General features: G+C 27.7%; 1 protein-coding gene and 1 pseudogene across 1 annotated transcript; one reads left to right on the top strand and one right to left on the bottom strand.

The window, feature by feature from the left end:
- The first annotated feature begins 7,954 nt into the window (after nucleotides 1–7,954).
- Nucleotides 7,955–18,153, top strand: LOC113549466 (annotated as a pseudogene).
- A 78-nt stretch (nucleotides 18,154–18,231) lies between these two features.
- Nucleotides 18,232–25,344, bottom strand: LOC113549480 (hepatocyte growth factor-regulated tyrosine kinase substrate-like). Its single transcript, XM_026950800.1, has 15 exons — nucleotides 25,104–25,344; nucleotides 24,943–25,027; nucleotides 22,994–23,069; nucleotides 22,740–22,928; nucleotides 22,430–22,579; nucleotides 22,223–22,347; nucleotides 21,708–21,780; nucleotides 20,823–20,921; nucleotides 20,644–20,706; nucleotides 20,438–20,569; nucleotides 20,107–20,362; nucleotides 19,690–19,874; nucleotides 19,460–19,622; nucleotides 18,901–18,993; nucleotides 18,232–18,846 (listed from the first exon to the last, which is right to left on the bottom strand). Exons 1-15 carry the CDS (start codon nucleotides 25,132–25,134, stop codon nucleotides 18,329–18,331), a joined length of 2,238 nt encoding a protein of 745 aa, XP_026806601.1. The 5' UTR covers nucleotides 25,135–25,344; the 3' UTR covers nucleotides 18,232–18,328.
- Nucleotides 25,345–27,032: the final 1,688 nt, after the last annotated feature.

Raw genomic sequence — 27,032 nt, 5'->3', positions numbered from 1 at the left:
AAATCAAATATGAAATAGTACCTATGATAGTATATATATCATATATATTTTTAAAAGAAATATAACGTTCAAACACTTTACAATAATGGTTATATAGCTAATAAATACACAACACTACATTAATACCTCTGCTGTTTGAAATCTGCATTATTTAGTATTATAGTTATCACATAACATTTTTTAACGTACCTATATCTTTGAAATAAAAATAAAAATAATGTTACCTGTCATACATACATGGCCATTTTAGAATTTAGTGGGTTCCTAATATGAGAAATAATTATTCATTCGATTTTAAAATATTGTATATTAAATAGATGTTATGGATTAGTAAAATATTTGATAACATTTGTTTGCTATTCACAAATGACAAAAGCTGTGATGAGTTTTTAAGCGGAAACTGGCACACACGCCCATGAGTAAAATATTTGTTATGACTGTTATGAGTATTGGCCAACATTGAATAAACACAAATAGTTAAAATTTATTATAAAATTATCAGTCTACTAAACTTAAATTATCACATTTAATGATTAGATTTGCATGAATTTACAAATAACTTGGTATAAACCATCACCATGACTCCTAAAGTCCTAAAGCCGAATTATATGACGTAGTCTATTATTTTTTGGTGTCTAAAAGTTGAGCACTTCAGCTCGGTCCAACTCGCAGTAGATCATGATAAGCGAATGATACCTATCAAATGTAGGTGTGAACGAGGAGGGGCCTTGATAATTACTGCAAAATTACTCAAGCTACTGTAATCATGCTCGTTTGACCATAAAAATATATAACGTCACGAGTTAGGTTGTCTTTGAGGCTTCTTAAAAACGCAATATATTAATATCAATCAGCTGTTTCAAACTCTAATTTTATCTTTATTTTAACAATAAATCTAGGTATTTAATTAAATGTTTTTCCTATGGTACTTATACATTAAATCTATCCAATAAAGACATAAAGTAATAACTACGCTAATACGCTACATTAAAATTCTGTTATACCTATCTGAAATTTTAAATTATGATGTTCAAAAATGATTGCAATACTTAAACACTCCCTAAAAAATAAAACTTATATTATAGTACGATAAAAATATGTAGATAATTAATTAACTATTTTCAAAAATAACAATGGTGAAATTATGCTAACATCTGAAATTATTTTTTCGGAATTCAAACAAATGTTCTTATTTTTTCTCACTGATTGCTGGACTAAATAACAACAATTAAATATAATGATAACAACCGAACAGTGGTTTTGATCAATTTCTGTACTAATGTTATCATGATTAATTCATAATACTACTAACACAACCTTCTGAACAGAGCGACATTGGACGCACCTAATTGTAGAACAAACCACTGATGCGTAGGTGCTACCATATGACTTCACACAGAATTACATTTCACGGATTAATCATCAAGGTCAAAATTGGCTTCCAATATTCACGATAAACGGTCTTATAACGCTATCAATGGGAAACTCTACTTACCTACAGGTAACGTTGTTTCATATATATATATATATGTGTGTATGTATATACTTATTGATATGCATACATGTTAATGATTATGATACAATAATTCCTACTCATATCAGTAATCTCAAAGTAATTTGAAATCAACATATTAAATTTCTAAATTTAAATTACAATCTTAAAGAGCATTAGACTCATATAAAAATCCATAACCATCTCAAACCTGTAATTCCTGCCTACCTAGTACTTAATAATTTAATCAAATTATACCAACATATTAAAAACCTATAAATGAGAAGATTTTTGATATTAGATTCAACGAATTTAAAAGCGATCTGCACATTAAAATATATACATTTATGTAATTTAAGCAAGTTTATTGCCAGATATGTCATATTGAAAATTGATGAATTTTTGTCGAGTAAGTAAAATAACGAACAATTTCTGCTTTCAATAATTATTCTTTGTAGTGTTAAATTACGTCATTTTTAAAAAGGTTTTATATTCAGGTAATAAAAAAATATATTTTATTTTAAAAATCATCATTTTTGCATGTGAGGATTACAATCAGATTTATTTAAATTACAATTCAATGTCTAAGTTTGTGATTTATATTTTCCATCAAATACATCGTAATTGACACTAACATTAAATCGTAAACTGAATCTAGTTATTTAAAAATATTATAAATATCTAATACTTACTGTAAATTAAGTATGATAATATGTCTAGAGAATCTCGTACAATGAATTGGCGATTATTAAAAAGTAAAATCAAATTACAATATTATATTATACGAGTAAACCAATAGTTTACCACCACCGCGCTAATTTAAAAATTAGTATCTATACAAACTCGCAACACCATGGCGCATTATTGTTGCGTTTATCGCGTGTTCATAATGTTCGAACGTTAATTTATGTGGTATATTTATATACATATAACAATGAATGATGTTATTAGCCTACTTTTAACTTAGATAAATAAAAGTTATAATATTATAAATATAACAGTTTTTATAATTTTGAATTAAGTTTATTTTGTGAAAATATGTATAGATTTCTAAGTATTTTTGTCTCGTGTTTGTGTTGAAGTGATCTAGTGAAGGTGGTGTGTTAAAGATTTTACGTACTTCAGTGTATTTAGGACAGTCGCTATGTATTGCTCGGAATGTTTTCTTGCATGCGTCACAAGCTGGTGCCAGTTCTTTGCCGATAAGGTTAGGAATGAGTGAAACGAGTGTGTCCTATTCTTACCCGAGAGGAAATAACTTCTTCTTTTATTTTGATGTCAGTGAGTCCATTTCTTTTGAGTCTTACGTTTCTGAATTTATCCCAACGAAGTACAGTATTCTGTAATAATCGGTCTGCCGTGCTTCCATTGTTTTTGCTTTTAATATAATATACCGTTAAGTGTATCTGGTGATGTGGCTAAGTTTATTTTTGTGGAGGACTGAGATGGGATGACTTTGTTGGCACTATCGATTCTCTGATTTGTTATAACAATACAGGACGTATATAACAGCGTATATTAACGGTATTGTTTTTATTTTTATGTTTACGAGTGCAGCTCTCGGAAATAGTGGTTCGGCTCGGACGGACGTCTGTTAGCGTTGCACACATGCACGTCACCGAAGTCCGTTGGCCGAACAAGAGAGTCAAATACGGATAAATACTAACCGGAATGCGTATTATAGTGTTCGGCGTTGTTGTTGGTTTAGCCATCTTTCCTGTGTATATAAATATTAAACGCGATTCCCATTGTCGCATCGGGTTGCGAGAACGAACTCATTCGCGGTTTTTTCACGACGACGTGGAAAAATGCAGTGTTTAATTACATCGTTGTTGTTTTTGTAATAATAACAATAATAACAATATATACTAATTTAAAACATCACGTTTATTACGATTTAATATATGGACCTTTACAGCATTATTTGGGCTTAAGAAAAATTTGTTTTAACCCTGAAATGGTAGTGGACGTAACTCAAAATTGGATAATGTTGAAAAAACCTAATATACAATGTTTGAAAAATCATTATTTGTACATTAGTTTTATAATATTTTAAATAGATTATAATTGTATTTATTTTTGCTGATCGTAATAAGTAAGGTAAATGTTCAACATTACTCCAGCAAGAGTAATATGTCACATCTCACAATTCTAGTATAATATTAATAGATATAAAAACGATTAATTTATTTCAAACAGAAATTATAGATTATTCCAACTTTAATGTTACGAATACTAAAATATTAAAAAAAGTATTTTTCGAGTTGTGTCAATATTATGTTGATTATGATAACGAATACTGTTTAATGTTGAATACTAACAGAAGCGGCAGACTATGCTGGAGTGATATCCCGTTGAGTCTTGGCTGGTAGTAGGCAGTGGGTTATTCATACAAATAATAATTGGAGGTATTATTGTTTATGGCTGTAAAAATATATTGAATAATATTTATGTTTAAGATATTATTGACATTGTTAAAAGTAAACTATTAGATTAAAAAAACTATGTAAATTTTTTAATTGAATAATATATTTTGTCTTTAAACAGAATATAAACAGTAGAATAATTGTGATAACTCGAATTTGTTTTATTCCCCTTGAAATAATTTTCGTTATCACTCAACGTGTTATTGGTCTCGTTAACTTAAAGATAAAATTGTTATATAAATAGTCAAGACCTAGTATAAATATATATTAATATTTAGTATATATAGATAGTTTATATTTATAAATATAGCAAATAGTAGTGAATCCGATAAGTATGAAAATATAGTGAGTGCCAAAGAAAAACTTAAAATATAAGCAATGTCATAGGCATGGTCGCATGAATACTTTTATTAATCGGAGCAGTAGAAAAATTAGAAAATGTATTTATTAAGTAGCTGAAACATGAATACAATTACAATAATATGAATCAAATATTTTATTAATACTATAATACTGTATACAATATGGCTATATCTTATAACCTTTTTCATAACGTGTCTTATCAATTTATCATATTTTTTTTATAACGAAATTTTTTACATATTTTTAGCGTAGTTTACATACACGCCGTATTTTATATTACTAAGACTTGTAAAATTATATTTCATAATATTGCTCAAAATTTTGATTTTATTTTAATACATTCTAATTGTTAACTAAAATAATATAAAGAGTAATATCTTAAAACATTTTTATCCCCTTTTAACTTTAAGTTATTGCGAATCGGCTATAGTGCATATACATCTCATTTGCCGCAGCTATACCTTACGAGTATTTATATATTGTATTCGTATTTCGTACATCCTATTTTTCCCACCGATATTGAATTCGCATGAAACGTCTCTAAAACACAACCACAACATTCGTGCAGTATCTATGATTACCACGGCTCTTTCTGACGCCCTTTCTGAGGCGTATCGTTTTCCGCAGTGATGAGCACGCGATATAACGAGAATTATAATACTGCACGCGACAAAAATATAAAATGGTATTCTATTCTAAAATTGCAACGTAACTGAACCATCTGATACAACCGATACTATATACAGTATACATATTATATTATGAAAATATGATACCCCCCAAGTGACGTGTTAGGTACAACAATTTATTAGTGCTGCTCATAAACGCAACTATACGTATACATTTCTGCCTTTTAGGGAGTGCTAAAATTGTTGACAGCCAACCAATCAATTAATTTTCATCGCGTGCTCCTTTAAAAAATCTTTACACTAGATAAAAAGTTTAGTAACTATTTTTTGTTTTTATTTTTATATGTACAGTAAGTATTTACTTTTTTGACATTATTTTTCTCTGTAATCACAAATACATTATAATTTTATAAATACTTTTATAATTTATTATTAAACAACAACAATAAGTTATAACAAACATATATCATATAGATTCTAATACATACTTAATATTATCATTTTAAAACTATTTTTCTTATTTTTGGTCTATTTACTATACACCATACCAAACTGTTTTAAAATTATTTATAAACTGTAATATATAGTTAAATCTTTAAGATAAATAAGTCAACTGTTGTTACAAAAAAATCGTCCTAAATCAATTTTCAACAACTGTATTCACGTGTACTAGGATTTACTAGAAATATGATAGAAATGTTATGTAGGTAATGTATACGAGCAAAAAAAGTATCTTTATCTGTATAAAAACAAAATATGATGATTATGGCTTATATTTTTTGGGACCCTGTGGAGCCGTTTCTACCTATTCTATATAATACGATTTAAATATATTCAATACGTGCACGAATACTAATGACGGAATTGGAAAAAAAAAATGTTTAAGTCGGCGCCTCACAATACGAATGAAATATTATTGTTTGTAACTTATAAACAGCAGTCGTGCGCTCGTACACATCGCGACAAAACACTAATCCCGCCGGCGGCGGGCGCCGTTTGACATTGATCTCGTGTGCCGCCACCGGCCGATCGAAAGCCCGCGGGGACGATCTCGGTGGTCGGAGGAGTGGCGGAGCTGCAAGCTGGATCGCCGTGGAGGCTATACGATATTATGACGGTACGCTATACATTAGAATATATGCGTCGTATACAGCGGAGTAAAGAAAAAAAAAATATATCCGTCGGAGAACGAGTTTTAGTTACTATGGCCGAGGAGAAGAAATAATAATAATATGATATTAGACGCGCTTTATACATATAGGTACGCGCGTGATGTTTATGAAGACTGCTTCGATAGCGGGGGTGGGTGTGGCGGCGGCGACGTCGGTGAAGAAGAGTGTGCCGTTGTGTGTGTGTGTGTGTGTGTGTGGTTATTTTTCTCTCAAGGTTTTCGCGGCCCACGTATAGGTATCGTTAGGTACAATGACCATACGTCGGCGTACGTAACAGTGTGGTGGCATATACCTATATATTATGTATAGCACCTAATATACCTCATGTCTTAAACCTATATACATAAGGGCATGGACCAGTGGCTCCGGAAATAAAATTTTTTATTTTAGGTTCGGCGTACCAATTATTCCGCTCAGTACCTACCCGTGTACCCTGTTGTATACGAATTCCGCTTACTTTTAAGTTTTACCTTCGGGTATAAAAAATATATTTTTTTGTCCTATACGATACCACCAACATTGAATGACCATACATTTTGCATAGATATTAAAAACAATTTTAAATTAAAAAAAAAAAATAACAAGGCTGATTTGACTGAAAATCTGATACCATAGTGTACCACAGACCCCTTACATACATGTCTTCCGCAAACCATATTATTTACTTAAATTATTTTATCATTTCATGTCGTATGTTATACTATCATTTATGTATTGGTACAATCATTATAACTAGTACGACTTAATCACGGATTTTTAATTCGTGAATTGAACAACTAGCGTTTATCTGATGTCCGTCTTGGTTGCTACAATTTTGGAACCTATTTACGGCGTTGAGCCGTTGAGGGGCTCTGGTTGTACTGAGCATGATAAATTAGTGTATATTATTTTTATATATTTTAAATTTAAACGATCGTCTACTATTGTTAAGTTCAATTACAGTCTATCAACCCTGAAAACGACCGATCATGACTGGTCAATTCACTAAGTCGATTGACTTGAAATGATGTGTTGAGCGTAATAATAGGTATATGTGAAAAGGTCATTTCTAGCGCAATCGGATAACTCTCGTACGAAATATGCTGCATCGAAACGACCAACTTCGCACGCTCATACTACTGCCATCCGTCCCGATTTCGCTGGGACACTACCGGTTTTACGAACGCGATCCCGGTATAGCTATTTTGAAAATCCCGGTCAGTACGAAATAAAGTACCAGTTTCTAGAAATCGGTCCCGAGTGGGTTCATAATTAATCAATGTGCGCAGTGCACATATGGATATAGCTAAAATGTATGCATTTGTTTTAAACAGCATAATAATAAATAATAATAATATTATTATGTTCTTATCGAAATCGATTGGCATAACACCGAGGCGAATTCACTTTCATACATCACTGAAACGCGGTCCGATAGGCCGGTTGGGTACTCGAGTGCTGTTTATCACAGTGTATCACAATTCACAATTGTTTCATCTCTAAACGAGTAAATTCACCCCGGTAAGGGGTAGTTATTGGCGCGTCCGTGGTGATGATTTCGATTAAACACGCAGTACAAAGTCTATTTGACGTTATTGTAAAAATGGTTTTATTATTTAAATAAAGATAAAAACGTAGGTATCGATTCCGATACACTGCTTGTAAGCGTTATCATCGCCTAGTGGCGATGCTGTTATTATTATAATTTTGTATAAGCGATGTCCGGAGAGGCAGGTCCGGGCGGCGAGCGCGATTTTTATTTTTTCGCCAACGATCAAGTCTATTTATGGGCCACTCGCTACAAGGTCCGTGGCAGCATAACCAGCCGCGCGCGGTGGTGGCGGCGGTGGAGTGTCGTATACCTACTCACTTGTATAGTTGTATAATATAGTGTGCAGTTGCGTTTCGAGCGGCCGGCGAGTTTGTCGCGTGTGCACACCGTGTTCACATGTCGTGGTAAATAATATAATTAACTGCAATAATAATAATAATAATAATAGCATAGCAAAAAATCACAAACACACAACGTTGTCGGAAAATATTATTACCGTCTAATAATCGATTGTATATTTTTAACTCCGCGGTCGTGTGCGATTCGATCAAAAAACTTCCGATAGACGTGCAAAAAGCCAAGTGCCGTCGCGTACTATTGCCTTCGTTCTACGGTAAACGCGATCTCCGAGATGGGTCGAAAGTTCCCGTTGCTCGAGTCGTTTTCTGGGTTTCCCGCTCAAGACCGGAGCCATCATCAGCGGCGTATACGGAATAGTAATAGAACAACATCTACAATAATAATAATAACAACAACAATCGTTTCTTTCGTTTATACATTTTATAACATTATTTTAACGTTATTCATATTATAAGTAATTAGTTACGTATAAAAATATAATAATAATAATATATTGAGCCTAAAATGCATTAAAACACTATTAGGTTTAATATACCTGTCGTAGATACATTATCACACTCATACACCGCTTTCCGGCAGTGTGTTTATTATTAATCATCGTCGTATTATTAAACTTGTCACAACACCAAAAGTCGTTAATACCGTTTAGGTTACGCCTAAAGTTCAAGGGCGACACTAGTGATGTATATTAGTCACTATTAAAGGGCACTGCAGCCAGTGACAGCAGCGTCTGTATAGCACGACCGTGGTTTGAGTTCGTTCCAGTTAAACAGAAAAACAGTTTTTATGACCTACATAGTAAAAAAAAAAAAAAAGATGCTCAGTTTATCGTAAACGTTATTTTTAATAAACCAATTTTACTCGTTTTCTGTTTAAGATGATGTGCGAATTTGCTTTAATTCGTACACTCGTCATTAACACATCCATCATTACTGAATTAATAAAAATTCTTACACGCCTAGCCAATATCCATACTATTTGATTTTTTTATTTATAAAATATCTTAACATAATGCATATATTATATGTGTAGTGTGTACGCAGGTACCTGGTTTAACATTATTATTGTTTAATTGAAATTACGTTACAATAACAGTGACCATTGGACATTGATGATTGACCACATAATTCACATAATTGTATAAAGATTTTAATTAGTTAGTAAAAAATAAATTAAACGAAGCAATCATCAAGTATAAATTTACCCAGGTACTTGATTCATTTTCCACCAAATTCGCCTAAATAAAATTGGTCATTAGAATAAGTATATTATTATAAAAATCACCATGTTCTGACACGTTGATAAAGTTCAAAGTTTACTGTATTTAAAGTTACAAATAATTTTTTTTTTTTTAAACAACAGCGGTACATTTGTGCATTTGTTTGAAAATACTATTAAAAATATTTCAATATCATACCTACACCACATTCACATTTGTAATAGTTTGATATCGTTAAAATTAACTTAATTAGTCTAAACAAAAAAGTTTTCTTTAGACTATTTGTTCTTTATAGGTTCTATACTAGATATTAGTATTGATGCATCGATCATTATGTTTGCTCATTAGCTTAAAGTCCATATTCTAATAGGTATAATTATTATAGGTATTTAATTTGATAATGTTATACACATTACACATTCGATATAGTTTATTAATTTATAATCAATAATTGAATATCATAGTTCTAAAATATAATTTTAATTTACTCGTGTAATATACAGGGCTAGTAGTATAGTACTGTTATTAAGGGTAACATTTTATTTTTAATTATACAAAAATAAGCTCAGTAAATTATTTTTATATAAAAAAACCTTGTAATTTGTACACTTGATCATTGTCTTACCTCGATTTTAATTATACATAGAACTCATTTGTTTAACTAATTGTCGTTTTATATTTTTTAAACTGTTAAAAGTACCTAAGTGCGTATAATATATTTGACGTTAAAATTAAATTTAATACTTAACAATTGATTTATATTGCTTACGACTTACGAGTTATGACATTATTTGTTATTCATCAACTTGCCGTTTATCATATCTACGGCTTATCTACTTACTTAAAGTTTTGACTTATAATAGGTGCAACTTAAGAAGGAAAATAAAAGTGAAATTAATACCAAACTAAAACAATGTTTCAAGCTCTTCACTAAGTAGATATGTCTTATTACACAATGTTTAACTTAAAAACATAGTATGAAAACCTTAGTATGTAGTTGTATAATACCATTAATACCTAAGTAAAGTTATAATATAGGGAAGGTATTTGAGTCGGTTAACTGAAATAATATTCATATAAAACCAATTTCATTGTTTACATTTAATGATTACGCTAAAATGTCTTTGTTTATTCGATATTTTAACGTTTCCACGGTAAAATATATCGACGCCAAATTAATGTATAAACTAATTTTTTTTATTTTCAAAATTCCACGTAGGTATTCAATACATAATAATAATATGTAATCAAATATAGGTTATACTTGTATCAATCAAATCTATAAATTATTATTAACAAACTAAACTACTCCAATAGTAAAATCTCACTTAATTCTGTGTTATTATAGATGAATGTTATCGATAACAATATATGTTACGTATGTATATAAATATATAATAATCAGTATAATCAGTAGCACTATAAACAATAAAATTGTAGAACCGAGTATTTGAATGAAAACATTACGCATACAGGTTGTTTCAATAAAAACCAAACTTTGATAATTTACTAAAATATTAAAATTACACAATACCAAATATTAATCTATATCCATAAATTACTAATAATAATATTATAATAATAAATCGATATTCGGTTCATATTATGTCGAACATGGTTGCACTTTTGTACGCATTTAAACAGATTTTATTTTAATTCACGCTGATAACAATTTTTCGTTAATGCTTTAGGTATTCAAACTAATAATGCAATACTTATACATTATCAGATTATCCATATTATCTGAGTATACATATGCATAGCAGGAAAAAAGAATGTTTGATGAATAATATTAAAAACAAAAAGCATGAACATAAGAAACAATAAATTGTACATAGTAATATGTTTTAAACAATTGTATATAAATCAAATACTCTATTAATAAATTGGAACGTTAAAGGAACGAAGATAGGCTACTGTTTTGTCCGACATGTAGTCATGTAGTTTTTTTTTTATAAATATTTCATAATATTTTGTACCGCAACTTTACGAAATAATTATTATTTACGTAACAATAATTATTCACTATAGGCAAGTGTATACAGTAAACATACTACATAGGTATAATATTATCATTAAAAATATTTCTTTAAATGTAGTGATTATTTAATTAAGCCGAAGAAACTTTTTATAATTTTAAACTTTTAATGGTTAAACTTTTTTTTGTATCTATCAAATATATATATATTTCTAATGCTTTTAACGACCGTTAAGGGTATGGCGTTTCCGAATGACATTTAAAATACTTTCTGAATATCGTGCATAAAACCTGTAATTATTTCGAATTGTGTTAACGAATTTTATTAAAAGCTTTAAGTTGTTAATGGTTACCATTTATGAGTTATATTATAATTTACAAAATTATACATACTGTTATTATTTTGAAATAGCTTTTAGCTTTCCACTTGAAAAATTAAAATGAATCCTCTCAAAAATTATAACCCATGTAATAAAAGTTCTGTAAACATAAAATTTAATTTACTACCATGTGGCGAAAAGTGCATACATTCTAATTAATTTAATAACCCACTTTACAGACTTAAATAAAAACTAAAAAGCATACACATTACTCTATTAATAAAAATTTTCAAAAATGTATTTTAAAAGAAGAAAAATAATACATAAAAAAAAAATCACTGATCTTAATATTATTAAATAAACATGTAGTAACAAAGTTTTTAAGATCTTTAAAAAAAAAATACATCAATTTTTTTAATTCTTCAGTGTAGGTACGCTGAATATTTTATTTTAATTAAAAATGTAAACATAAATAACTAATTTAATTAAATATTTAGCACTATACATTTTATAAATTGGTTTAAATTTTTTATCCTTTATTACAGACCTATTGTAATATTGTATTCTTGTATACAGTTTTGTCAACCAAAAATGCAGTGCCTCAAATTATCTAATTTTCGATCTACATATAAACCGGTCTCACCCGTCGCACTTAGATATATTACGAACATGGGGAATTAAGCAAAAGCCTCACATTTTCTATCTTATAGTAATCGATTTTTCTTGTTATTTGGGGATGAAAATATCAATCGATTTTTAATGTAGGTACTTAGCTGCTCGTAAGAATAAATAAAAATAATATATTTTGTTATTGATGTAGGTACTTAAATATAAATTTTAAGATTAAAAGATAAAAAAAACAAGTTGATAATTTTGAGCTGTAAGAACATGAACATAATGTATAGAAGTGAACCTAAACATTCACCTGTATCAATACAGAAATATGGAATAAGAATCCATCAACTTTTTTTTCTATTAGGACAAAATGAACATAGATTCTGTCAGTACTCAGTACATATAATTTTAAAACAATATATCGATTTGCCAATTTGTGAACTACTTTGTCGAACCAGGAAAATACTATGTGGAAAATATTAACTTCCTGATCAAAAAGTAAAAATCGTAATTTTAATCAGTTATTGTTACTAATGACATAATATATAGACACTATTGATAAAATTTGATTAAACAGTTTAAGATTATTTATAAAGCAACGTATTACAGAGTGATGAGTAATTTACAAAGAATGCTCAATTTCATACCAATTTTTTCCCTAAATAATTTATTCAATTTTTAATTTTCAAATTTTTTATAAGGACCATATTTTTAATTACTTTGAGTTTTATACAATTTAAAGAGTATCCAGTGGCAATACTGACTTATTTTTTCAAATGAAAATCACTCTTTTTTTCTTGTAAATTATGTTAAACAGATGACTTTTTTTGAAAATCGCTGTGTATAAATCAAAATTTTATGATGCTGCTATTGTCAAATAAAGCTGAGGAGTAACCATAATGAATAACACTTGTAAAAAATAAAAATTGGTATAATTGGCAAATTCCATAGATTCTTAAAAATATATATAGATTGTACACACTAATGACTATAGCGTAGGTACTTCTTACAAATATAACCTACATAATAACTTAGCGATCACAATATTATAGTATTTAGACGCATAGATTACGCGCAGTCCTTCTAACACTAATTTTACACCAAAATTTTTCTCAGACATTATTTTAGTACACGTACATTAAAATATTTTTTTTTATTTAAGACTGGATAAAAAGAAAAAAATTTATTAGACTAATAGCTTTTAGGTATGTTATGTGTGTGTTATAGTACATCGTGTATTATGACGCGTTACAACAGTACAGCACGTTTTTTATATCCACATACTTTACTATTATTGCGTATTTCGATATTCTGCCAGTTGCTCTGCGAGACGATAACAAGTATTATATTTAGCATAGTAAGCACGTCGATGGTTGATTGTATAAGCGTATACAAACGAATATTTGTTTGTTCGGTATACATGTATACAGTATATGTATATAATATATACTATGTTTATTTATTTATCATTTAGGCACTATTATACTAACGACGAAACCAATACTCAATAGTGATTAGCAGATGATGGTTTCTCGTATACACGCGGCTGTATGCCTGTGTACAAGACAGAACACTCGATGAAACACTTATATGTAGGCACGCGCTATTACGCCGGTCCATAAATAGTAATTTTTAAACGAATTTTTATGAGGGAAACTGACGTCTGGAATCAAATATTATAAATTATAATATTAATAATAGAGGTCAACCACCAGATGTATTAATAATTATATTTTCCTTGGCACATATTCACTAAAATGTTACAATATTTAGGACGATGAAAATGTCTTTTTAACTATACGACCAGACGGTTCAACAGAACATAATAAAAAATAATATAAAATTATTACATGTAAATATTTCCAAAAAGAAAATGCAAGAAAACATCAATATTAGGCACATGCCGCTTAATAGACAATCGACGGTTTAATATAATTTATTTTATCGATTACCATAATCCTATTTAGAAACGAACGAGTAATGACAATTACAATAAAAGTTTTGACATATGCGGTGATTGGATCACATTTTAAGAAATGGGTCCTGGACTTAGGCACATAATTTTAATGGAAAACGAATTTGACATTTTAGTGGGTATACTAAAAATGTACGAGGAAGATTTGTGATCACTTACTATAATACAGATACTATACACATCAATCACTGAACAATAATTTGTGTAATATGCGTATGGTTCTTTGGATAAATATTAAAACTATTACATTTAAAAATAACATGCCTGATTACGATAAAATAAAGATTTATTGATTCCATTGAAACTTCCTGATTTGAAAAAATGTATAAACCTACTCGTCTATTATGCCTAATAATTTCAAATATTATAAATTTATATACGATAATAATATAAATATAAAAATAATATAATTTTAAAGCGAAATCAATCACTGGCGTTGTCCACTGGGGGATAATATTATTATGCACAATAGCAGGTGGAATCGATATTATAAATTAATGCGCACGTACATTTGTAAATAATATTGTATACAAATCATTATAAAAATATTTAAATGAGTTTAAATTGTCAATTATTGTATAATTGTGATTAATCATTCATCACCGTTGCTGGATATATTTGTTTTTAATTTTTATGGTTTTTTATTAGCGTGTTTAATGGTAGATGCTAAATGTCATTTATGAGCAAGTTAGTGTGATAGGCGCTATAGCGTTTTTGTGGATCGTTAAAGATGCTTTATTACATCTTTAAATAGTAAAATTTATTATACTTATGCCATTAGAAAAAAAAAACAAAACAAGTTTGGCATTGAAAAACATTTGCGTATTACTTTTGCATTTATTTCTATTATATTTTATACGCCCATTCCCAACAGATTTAAATATTAAATCGAATATCTGATTAAACATATACACTTCTTATATAAAATTTCATCGATAGGTAATATTATAAAACTACCTTTCTAATAAACAAATGCCTGGACATTTTATTTACATTTAAATCTACCTACATAATATCGGTTAAATTTTAATACCTACTCATATTTGAATATTAAATAAATGATATTTAAGTTCAATGTCATAATATATCGTAGTATGATAATTATATTAATTATTGTTTATTATTATAAATAGTAATAATTAACACAAATAATATGACATAAAATAGTTCGTAAGTTTTTCTCAAAATACCTATGGTCGATGCAGTATGAGTATTATAATAAGTAATAACGTTTAGAATCTTGCTTATTTCTGCATCCAGAAGATAAGATAAAAAGCTAATGTTATACGGCTTTTATAATAACAAAAAATTATTAAAAGGAAATAGTTTTAAAATTAACTAATAAATATCTAATATGATTAAAAGTTACATTAAAGTAAAACTTTTTAGATTGCAAGTGCATTATAAATAGCGTATAATATTATGCTTGAAGAGTTTAACATTATAAAAGGAAAATAGGGTATACCTATATACGTAAAAGTAAAATTCATATTATGATTGAATTTACCGTAAAAGTCATCGGATAAATGAGTTATCTATAATATTAATCATAGCAGAAAAAAATGATGTCTGGTTATCTACATATAAGAAAAAACAACAATTAATACCGTGAACAGAGTCAATGTAAGAGATATCATAAGTCTTACGTAAAAATTTTCAAAATTTTTAAATTAACTAACTCATTTTAAATAGGCAATTAAATTACAATTAAATTAACTAACAACTTATTTGAAACGTTTATTAAATGTCAGTGTACGCCTAATATTAATATAATACAATGACACGCAAAAATGTGAATATTTTCCTTTCAAGCGATCAATTCTTGTTCAACGCCTGAAAACCTTGGCCAATATTTTCACGAGCTATGAACTATGTTGCACAACCGACTAATTCCGACAGTTTAAATTATTTTCGTTAATTTTTTTTTATTTATTATTTTCGGGCTGGTGCAAATATATTCTTGATGGGTAATACGTTTCATGGTATATGTAATTTGAGCAGTACCGCATTATACACATCCAATAATATTGATGATGATCTTCATTAAGTTTATTGCATGATTCGAAATATCCAAACAGCAGTGCGAAATAATAATAAATAAAATGAGATACATTACATCGCATAATATGTAGTTAAACAATAATAAACGTGTTAAAAATATCGACAACAGAACTAATGGTATATTAAATCATTTTTGTAGTTTAATAAACGAAAATTTTAGAAAGGGTTAAAGTCTACATTCTTTCAAAGTATTCTGCTGGACAGACACAAAATTATATAGGTGTTTATCTCATAAAGGACTTTAAGTACCTATTGAAAGTACAATTTTTAAAATTGTACATTACCTTTCTTTCTGTTGATTGAAATAAAGAAAATATTGTTATCATCTGTCAGTTAAGACCCCAACGATTTTAGGTTAATTTAAACATATTTTCGTTGATCTGTGAACATATTACATACCTACCGAAGATGCAGTGACGATCCGAATAGTGCGCCCCTACATTAACAAGTAACAAGAGTTTGAGTTTTGCATAGACGTTTGCTATTTTTCGAATTATGTTAATTAAATGTATGTTTCTTAGCCTAAAAGCTAGAAAAAGCATTATTTTTCATAAGTTTTTCTAGCAGCAGTTAATAGTAATATGGACAATTTATAGTTAGCACAATTTGTCTTTAACTTTAACATTTTAAATGTAACATTAGGTACCTATAATACATGTGGTAGTGTTTTTATTTTGTTTAATCGGCAATTCCCTAGAACTAATACTTTTAATTTGAAGTTGAGAAACCGCCACAGGCCGTATAACCGTATAGGCCGGCGCACGCCTATGATTATTAGTAATTTAAGATTAAACATTTTAATTATTCTTCTGAAAATATCATTAAAATTGTCTATATAGCAATAGGAAGTCATACGTCCTCTTAAAATAATTCAATTTTGAAAATCTAAAAATCTATGAATGTTCCAAGTTGGAACTTCCAAGACAACTATTCTACCTTACGACTGTATATTTACGGACATTGGTATACATAATATTAATTTTACAACACTTACCATATCGGCGGACGCACACCAAATGGCTAACGTTTTTCTTGTTTTCTTTTTTCAGGTGATTGCCATCGTTACTGTAATTCTGATTTTGGTGAAGGACATCAAAATACAGACCATTGTCATAGATTTCTTACCCAAATCTGTCGGTAAGTCTGTATTGCCAAACAATTTACTAATAACTACACTATCAAATCATAGTTAAAAAAAATTCTTTCTCAAGTGTAAGTTATAATTCAGTTTTTTCATTAAAAAATAAAAATCCTTTTTTACTAGGTTTTACCAAGTCTAAATTATTTTCATTAAAAATTAAAAATATCTAATCATAATTATTATATTGATTTTATTTTCAGTACAAATCATTGTTATTATTAACCTGCTTATGACAGTATTGATATCATTATTGCTTTTGGCTGGAATTTTTATGGTAAGCAAGTGAAGAGATGACGTAAAACAAAAAGTCTACAGAATGCATTTTCATGATGATTATTTTATTTTAGCGAAAGAAGATATTGATGCTTCCTTGGATAGTACTAACGATCATGTTATGCATTGGACTAGTTATATCTGTGATATACACTAGCATTGACTTCTTAATTCATAAATTCTATTTCACTAGCTTTGGGGTTCTAGTGGTTGGCTTACTGTTTGTGTGTAAGTATATTATAAATTAAGCCATTACATGCTAACAAATAATATACATACACATACCAAAACTCATGATGTTTTACAGGTGTTTACGTGTATATGTGGTGGGTGGCCTATAGTTATTATCAAAAGATCAAAGAAGAAGATAACCGGACACCATACACCAGAACACCTTACTATGGTTGAAATATAAAACTACATTTTTTTCATAATACTAAATGTTTGAACAATAATCATGCAATGTTATTGCCAATAAGATTTTTTTAGACATGATGAAATGATTAACCCTCAACATTGTATATAATAACATTGTATGTGTGTGTACAAGTTATATTATCTATTAGTTTAAAAGGTTGTTTTCTATGTTAATTTTTAATGCACTATTTATATATATATAAATATACATATATATTTTTTTTTTAATTTATAATATTTATAATATGTATATAATAAAAAATTTAATAATATACCCACAAAGTTAAAATAATATAATGTTAATTTTAAATAAATGTTAAAAATGTGTATATTTGGAATGCAAAACATTAAATTAATTAATCAAAACTTATTAACTCTGCAACTTGGGGTTGCTCAACTTTGGGTTGCTCTACTTGGTTTGGAGCGGACGGCTGTGGATTTACTTGCTGACTAGGTATTTGGTGTGCACCATATTGTCCCATGTGAACTGGTCCCCCATAAGGCATAGTAGACATCTGACCCAACATTGGCTGTTGATGTTGACTGGGTATCATTGGCTGTCCAACGGGAAGCGGGTGTTGTGGTGGACCCATATTTGACATTTGGGGTTGTTGATGACCTGGCATCATGGGCTGTGTGTGTGAACCAACAGCAGGAAGTGGTTGTTGGTGCATGGAACTCATTGATGGACTAACTGAAACCGCTGAATTAATCGTGCTTGTCATAGGTGCCATTCGTGGTTGATAAATAGGCTGAGGAATATTTGAGTTGACTTGTGAAATGTTATTGGACTCATTAGAAGGTAAATTTACTGGTTGGTTGTTTAGGATTGAACTTGGATTTTGAGGTATCATGTGTCTTGCAGAAACGAAACCTACAAATTCATAATTATTTTTATTATTATAATTTACTCTATCCAATACTGTACCTTGAGGTTGAGAAATGTGTTGAAAATGAGCCGGTTCTGTTGACTGTGGATACCTAATACCATTGTCTTGTATTTGAGACGACATCAAAGAATCTATGAAATAATAAGGATGACAAACTATTAAGATTTGTATAAACATAATATATTACACTTAATAATATACTAAATAGTTAAAAATGAATAATATTATATTATAATTTATAACTGGTAAACTAAAAATATAAAATCAAGATTATTCATAAATAACTCAAATAAGTTAATTTAATTTCTTATTGAAACTACTAAACTTTTTAATAACTGTATGTTAAATGTTTATATTTTAAATTATTATGATAAACTCTGAGCAAGGAAATGCAAGGAGAGTAGATACAATAATAAATAAGATCACGGCGTAGAAGCCAAATGAAACAAAACCGAAAGAACGATCAAGACAGCAGTAAAGTAACCAAGTCGAAGATGATTGTTGGATAGAAATTTTAAATTTGTGGCAAGGTATAGTGAAAGCAACCATAAGTTCAAATAGCTTCTAATAAGCCAAAAAATTCTTTCTGTTACTTACTAGGACCAGGGGTCATGTAAGGATTAGGTGCAGTAGGCATACTTGGCAAAGAATTGGGGCCATACATATTACTATTAAGATAGTTTTGTCTCTGATGTTCCATTCTCATAGCCATTTCTTGTTCTTGTTGTTGCACTTGTTGAAGAGTCATTTGATGTTGATACTATAAGACAGCAGTTTAATAATAAAACATTTTAATTCAATATAAATCAAAGCTAAAAGAAAATTACATGTTGATACTGTTGCTTTCTTTGTCTCAATACATCCAATTTCATAGCTAACTGAATCTGCCTCTGTTGTTCAGCAAAAGCAGCTTCTTGTTGAATTGCAGCTCTATGATCATCTCTCATTGCATCTAGTGCAGCTCGTGTGTCTTTAACTTGAACTAATTTGTCTTGTAACCTTTCAAAATATACTAAAGAAAAAATATTTTTTGTTTATAAATTAATTATTTTTATTTATTTTTGATTGTACACCTCAAGTATGCATTTTATTCAATACCTCATCTACTTATTAAATTAATGAATACTGTTCTTGTACTATTACAGTTTAACATAATATAACTAGTTATAATTTCATTATGATTTTGGCATTGACCAATAAGACTTTGTGAATTTCCAATCTCAGCGACAATAGTCTATACTTACACCTTTTTTCATCTTGTTGTTGAATATATTGCAATAACTTTTGGTGCATAGGTGTAATCTTGGAGTAAAATGTCTCCAACGAACCACCATTAATAACAGTTCTACCTCTGCTTAAATTAGATTTGATACGATTAACAAAAATTTCCAACTGTGATTTAACAGAAGTTATAAACATTTCCATTTCCTCAGAGTCATCAGGTTGTTCAATATTCATAGCTGGACTAACTTGATTGTTTGGTGACTCAATGGTATTCACCTAAATTATATAGTAGGTAACTTAAGATTAATATCATCTATAATTTATAATTATAAAACATCATGAAAAATATACATTTGTTGAACCCATTTTTGTTTGCATTGCCTTAGCTATATTTCCAATTTTCAGACTTTCCCAGTAAGAGCGATTTAAATAACGTGCCAATTCAGGATCATCTTCAGCCTCAACCTCAACTTTTTTCTCATTCTGTAAAAAAAAAGTAAGATAACTAGTATTTAACAAAGGATACAAATTATTAAGTTTAAAACTTATTATCTTACTACTGGTGGTGAAGAATATAATCTTGTAGCTGGTATTGAAGTAGAATTCATAAAAGGTATTGCCTATTGGAAAATAAAAATTATTAAACATAATACAACATTTTATTGCTATAATTTTTATTTTTTGTTAATATATAAATAATAAATAATTAAAACTTATTATTTTCAAGTGAATTTACTTTTTGTTGTTCTGCTTCAGATTGAGATAAAGCTAATGCCAATTGTAATTCTTCATCTTCTCTTAGTTCTTCTTCTGTTTTTCTATTAGCTGCTGGTATCTAACAAATTAATATATTTTATTTAAAACATTAAAAAAAAAAAAGTTTTGAGGATGAATTTAATATCAAACTCAGTTATAATTGAAAAATTATTTCTTACTATAATTAAATTGATTAATTAAAGCGGCGGTTCCCAACCCATGCGGGCAGCGTAGAACTGGGCCATGGACCATATATTAATAGTATATAATATAATATATTAACATTTAATTGTACAAGTTAACATTTATAGATTGCTTAAATTCTAGGTTTAAAATTTGATTTAAAATGGATAATAATAAAAAAATCTTAAGTTTATAACCTTAAACATATTAAAAATATTTGAAATTATGATATCAGAAAATTATTTTCAAGATCTTTTATAAATTATCATCTATTAAAAAATAAAAAATTGTTAAATTCATAGTTTCAATGAAACTGATCTGTGAAGCAGTGGCTTATTTTAGTGGTTATGAACTATGATTCAGAATTGGATATAGGATGGATGAATGGATTATAGGATATTGGCAGATTGTATGAGTTAAACAATGTTACTTTGATACATAGTATAACTTTTTAAATAAATCATTATCTACATTATTTATTGAGAAATGGTGTTAGACATTCAATTGATTTGTCAAAAAAAAATACCTAGGTCAATGCATGATAATAAAAGATAATAATACAAAATTGATTCTACTGATTTTCAAGGACAAAAATAAAGAAATGTTTTTAGTTTAATCATAGGCCTAAGCTTTTATGCCAACAACTTCTAAGGCAAACTATCAAATAATAAATAAACCTTACTTGATTTTGTTGAGCCAATGAACTAGTAAGATATTCTATAGGTAAATCTTCTGATCCTTTGTTCATTTGCGGTCTAAATTAAAAATTATAGATAAATAATAATTAAATATGAAATAATAAAATCTATAAATAAAAATATAAAATAGTAAAAATGTAGAAGCAGTATTCATAATTTGTTATGCATAAAATAATTTAGAGATGTTCTAGGTAAATAATTTATCATAAACCAGTATATGTAGAATTAGCTGAATAATGTTTACAAAATAATTGAGTACTGGCTGACTAGCGTGTTTAAAAGGTACAAAATATTAGCTGAATAATAATGTAAATAAAAAAATCAAGTTCTGAGTATTATCTGAAATATAAATAATATGATGTTTTTAAAACACGAATACCAATAGATTTTAGACAGGTATAAAATTCATATCTGATACTTAGCAATCAAGTTATTGAAAGGCACCCAGAATATCTCTATAAAAAATACTTTATAAATTAAATTTAACTGAATTTTGTACTTTTGTGATTTTTCAAAGCAAGCTTCACAAACACGCACAGGTTTCTCAATACCAAATTTTGGTAATGTACAAGATCGTGATGAACATTGTGCACAGAAAACTTGTCCACAAGCACGACAATGATGCTAATATAAACAAAAATATATATCCACAGTAATATTAATTTATATACTATTTTTAATAATAGCTTTAAACAAAACAACTTACTTTACGTTGAACCATTCCAAATTTAACACGACATCTATGACAGCAATCAGAATCTTCCCAACCAGGAGCTACATCTGAACTGAACATAGCATCACTTTCTTTAAGCACAGGAAATGTATAACCTTCAGCTTTCATTATGTTAACTGTATCCTGTCAGAGAAAATAAAATAATTAAAATAATTAAAACAAACAAATAAATTTAAATATAAAACATCATGTTCAGTAAAACAATACTTCTTTTTTTATGAAATACATAGGTAGATAATATTATAATATAAAATATATATTATATACAGTCAAGAAAATTTACCTGAACAGCGCAATATTTGGGAATAGCTCGGAAAGCAAATGCCCAAGTCTGTAATAGTTCAAGTAACTTGTTTTTAACATTTTCATGTGGAGTAGTTTTTATAATTTCTCTTATTTGTTCCATAAAAGGTTTAGTTCCAACTTCATCATGTACTAATTGACCACAATTTTTAACACAACATTCCAAAACCTAAAAATAATATATTATTACTTTAAAAAAAAAGATGATAATTTTATTAAAAAAATAATACTTACCAATAAGCTATACATAGCTGTATGAGGATTTGGACTAATTAGTTTTTTCTTGATGGCATTGAGAGCAAATTTTGGTCTGAAAGATATTATTAATATGTTTAATACCTATTAATGTGTTTTTAATAAGTATAATTATATAAGTAATAAGTATTTAAAATCCTTCAATATTTTTAAGATGAAATATTTAAACTTTTTATTTATTTCTAATATACTTTTCAATTATATATTAGATATTTTATGTATTTTCTATGTTACAGAATTTAATAGTTAACAATTTAAATATTTCTTTTATAAATTATAATTAAATATGTATACAACATTCCTATATACATAAAATGAATACTTGGAAATTATAGTATATAGTAATACAATATCAGTAGCAAAGTATCGAACGATAATTTTAGAGACAATTTTTTTTAAATACCTAAGGGGTTGAGTCCGCTAATTATAAATATAATATGATACTCAATAGATCATTAAGAGGACGTTATACCCGCATGTGTTGTCTGTCTTACCAATGTAGATCATAGCAAATTTGCGTTCAATAGAACACATTTTGTGATGTTAGCTTTATTATTAGAGTAAATTTACCTATTATCAAATTTAAAGATAAGAATATTATCTAGAAAATATCATATGCTTTTATTGATATTATCATTTTAAAGTGAGTTATAGCTATGTAAAATATTACAACTTTAAAATATTCATAACTCACCTTAAAATGATAATATCAATAAAATCATATGGCATTTTCTAGATATTATTTTTACCTTTAAATTTTATAATAGGTAAATTTATTCTAATATTAAAGCTAACATCACAAAATGTGTTCTGCTAAACGCAAATTTACTATGATTTACATTAATAAAAAAGAGACAACACATGCAAGTATAACGTCCTCTTAATACCGATCTGAAATATAATTAATTGAATTATATCAATTTATGTAAGCCACCTCCTGCCATTTTTGCGTCTATAATAGTGGGTCCTTAAAGTATTTTTCTTTGCCTCTGGAAAATTTGTATTTCATCACACCACTAACAATTGGTTATTATTTTATAGGCCTATTAAATTCTAAGTCACCACACCAATATATTTTATTTAAAACGCATATTCATTAGAAGGGGTATGTATGCAAAACCATATGAAAATTCATCTTTTTGTACATATGTTGACTGGACATAATTCTGATTAAAAACCAATGCATTTCTTATCTTATATATTTTAATACTAAAATGTATACTTGCATATTCTATATAAATACATAAAAGTTAGTTGTTAAAATGTAGTTCAGTTATAGTTTTTTTTATCTAATACAATAATTATTCTAGTGTTGATAGGACTAAAACAGTACTTATCTATATTGTCTGTAATTTTCTTTTAATTGTATTCTAATTAGTTATTGTAAATTGTAATCATGGTATCATTCACTAACTATAATCTACTAGATATTTTTTAGATAATTGTAATTAATAAAATAATAAAGAAATAAGTAAATGGGATGAAAATAATAAACTATCAGTATAGATATATGTAAATGTACTATGTATGTGACTTGTCAGAAAGGTTTTGATATACAACAATAAGGTACAAAATAATCAAGTTTTAAACTTACAAATCTTAAAACATTTTTGTATTACTTTATAATGGTATATATTTCATAACAAGGTTTTATTCAAAATGGTATTATTACATTACTTAGGTACCTACCTAACAATAAATAAAATGTAAACATGAAACTAAAAAACTATTATTTTTTATGTATAATACATAGAAAAGACTATATTATGTATTTAGAAAATCGTTTAACAATTTTTTTAAATAAATATCTCGATAAATATAATACTTTTAAAATGTTGGTTATTATCAGTTTATACTATATTTCTATTGTTTTAAATGTTGATATTATTAAATATATTAAAACAACAATTAAATATAATTTCACTTACTGAACATCTTTTTGCCGTATTGTATCACATATTTCTAATGTTGTAGGCCAGTCCGCTTCTAACAACAAATTGCTGGTAACTTTATCTGTAAATTTATATCAAAAATAAGCACTGTATTGAATACAATAATATAAGTATAGAATCATGACATTTCAACTTACCGAGTAGTTTTTCAAAATTCGATTTAAACATTTTGTTCACTGTGATTTTCAGTACGTGTTAAAAAAAAATTAGAAGTTATATTGCTGATGGCGTTTAAGATGTTTGTATAACGAACTAAAATATTACAAATAAATATATAATTTTTTTTTGTACGTAAACTATAAAGTATTAATTAAACTAAACAATAAAAATGTGTGTAATAATATAAAATAAAAAACAATAAACATAGAAAAGATTAAAGAAATTAAAAAGACAATAAATCTATGACGAAATCACGAAATGACAACAGCGAAGTCGGGAATCGTTTTTTAATTCGCTGAACCTTGTCATTTATCAAGTCGTTATCAAGAACAGTGAGCCAGTCGTCACGTCTTGTCACCGCCCAGGCGGAGTTTTTATAATGTAATAGATTTGGATTTTGGATATTAAACTATTGTCGGTTGTTTGGATAAAAACAAAGGACATTTACCAGAAATTTGTTTGCTGACAAATTTTAATTTAATGGTTTTTTTGTTTATAGACAACATTGCATGATTAAATATTAGAAAAAACTTATAACCATAACGTTCGTATAGCATATGATAGTTACATTTTTTTGTTTGAGAAACGGCAACACTGCATACCTACCGAAGGCTAGGAGCGTCTAAACACAGGAATGCACCTTATGCACTCTGCGCATGCGCGTAATTTATTCACCACTATCATTGTTAAGCTGTTATCAATACATACCACATATTATATTTGAAAAGTTAATTATTTTGAATTTGTTTCCGTTTACTACATGTTGTATAAATAATATAATAATAACAATTTAAGTGTTAAAATAATTTACAGTTTGTCATTTCATTTTAGTTGTTAAAAAACATGTCAAATGTATAAAGTATAATAATAATATTTAAAGTGCTAAAAAAAAATCAAAAAACATCTATTAATTTTACTTCTTAAAATAAGAATGTTCAGTTTCGTCACAACTTAAAATATATTTTTTTTTTTTTAGTAGTATATTTTTGTTTTACTTCATTTATTATATTATGTTTATTTTTCAAATGCCTTGTAAGTGTAAACTTAGTAGAAAATTGACTTTTGCAAGTATCACAATTAAATTCCATTATTCTTTATTGTATTTAAAATAATTAAATGCAAATTTTATGTTAAAACAAAAAATCATTACACTTTATATCTGTCATTGACAGCAATAACTATCTAATATGCTGAGATGGCTTTTAATAATGTTTATTTATATCTACATTTTACCCAATTACCTATTTGAACATGTCATAAACTAGACTTTATCAAAATTTATTACCAAAAGGCTATTTACTAAATGTTTTATTGAGTATTAACAATACACAGTCTTGTAATAGATACTTTTAAAATTGTATTTAATTATAGATACCGAGATACAAGTACATCCATTCAGAAAGCATTTAAAATACATATCAAATACTTAAAAAAAATATATTTAAGAACAAATATAAATACTTTATTTTTTACTTTTCTACTAGTTAGCTTTCCAAATTAATGTTGTAATAACTAATTTAAAATTGTCATGTTACATTCATTTTAATATTAGGTAGTAGGTTGTTAATGAAATATAAATAAGAGGATAAAAAAATATCATTCCCAAAAAATTTTGTTGTATGTAAGTATATTTATATTTTATAATAATCACATTCACAAATAAACAATAAACCAGCAATAGGAGACAAGAGTTTTCAATATTTATAAATGGAAAATATAAATAAAATAGACAAATAGTATAATAATTTTCAAAATAAAAAATATGTGACAACTGACGAATAATTCGTTTATCAAAAGTATTTGTATAAAAGTATTTGATTTTTCAAGTATAAATACCTCCTAAATAGTATTTAAATATGTGTATTCAAATACTTTACAAGACTGATATTACAATTTTAAAAATTCAA

Source organism: Rhopalosiphum maidis, chromosome 1 (assembly GCF_003676215.2).
Source record: "Rhopalosiphum maidis isolate BTI-1 chromosome 1, ASM367621v3, whole genome shotgun sequence".
NCBI classification, from domain to species: domain Eukaryota; kingdom Metazoa; phylum Arthropoda; class Insecta; order Hemiptera; family Aphididae; genus Rhopalosiphum; species Rhopalosiphum maidis.
Note: the sequence above shows the minus strand (reverse complement) of the source record. Positions and strands in the feature narration are given on the sequence as shown.

Bases quoted from the DNA above. Each gene is read 5' to 3' on its own strand.
- LOC113549480 (XM_026950800.1), bottom strand. From the start codon at position 25,134: ATGTTTAAATCGAATTTTGAAAAACTACTCG. The intron at 25,028-25,103 runs GTAAGTTGAAAT...ATAAATTTACAG, and splicing joins GAATTTTGAAAAACTACTCG to ATAAAGTTACCAGCAATTTG. The intron at 20,570-20,643 runs GTAAGATAATAA...TTTTTTTTACAG, and splicing joins TATATTCTTCACCACCAGTA to AATGAGAAAAAAGTTGAGGT.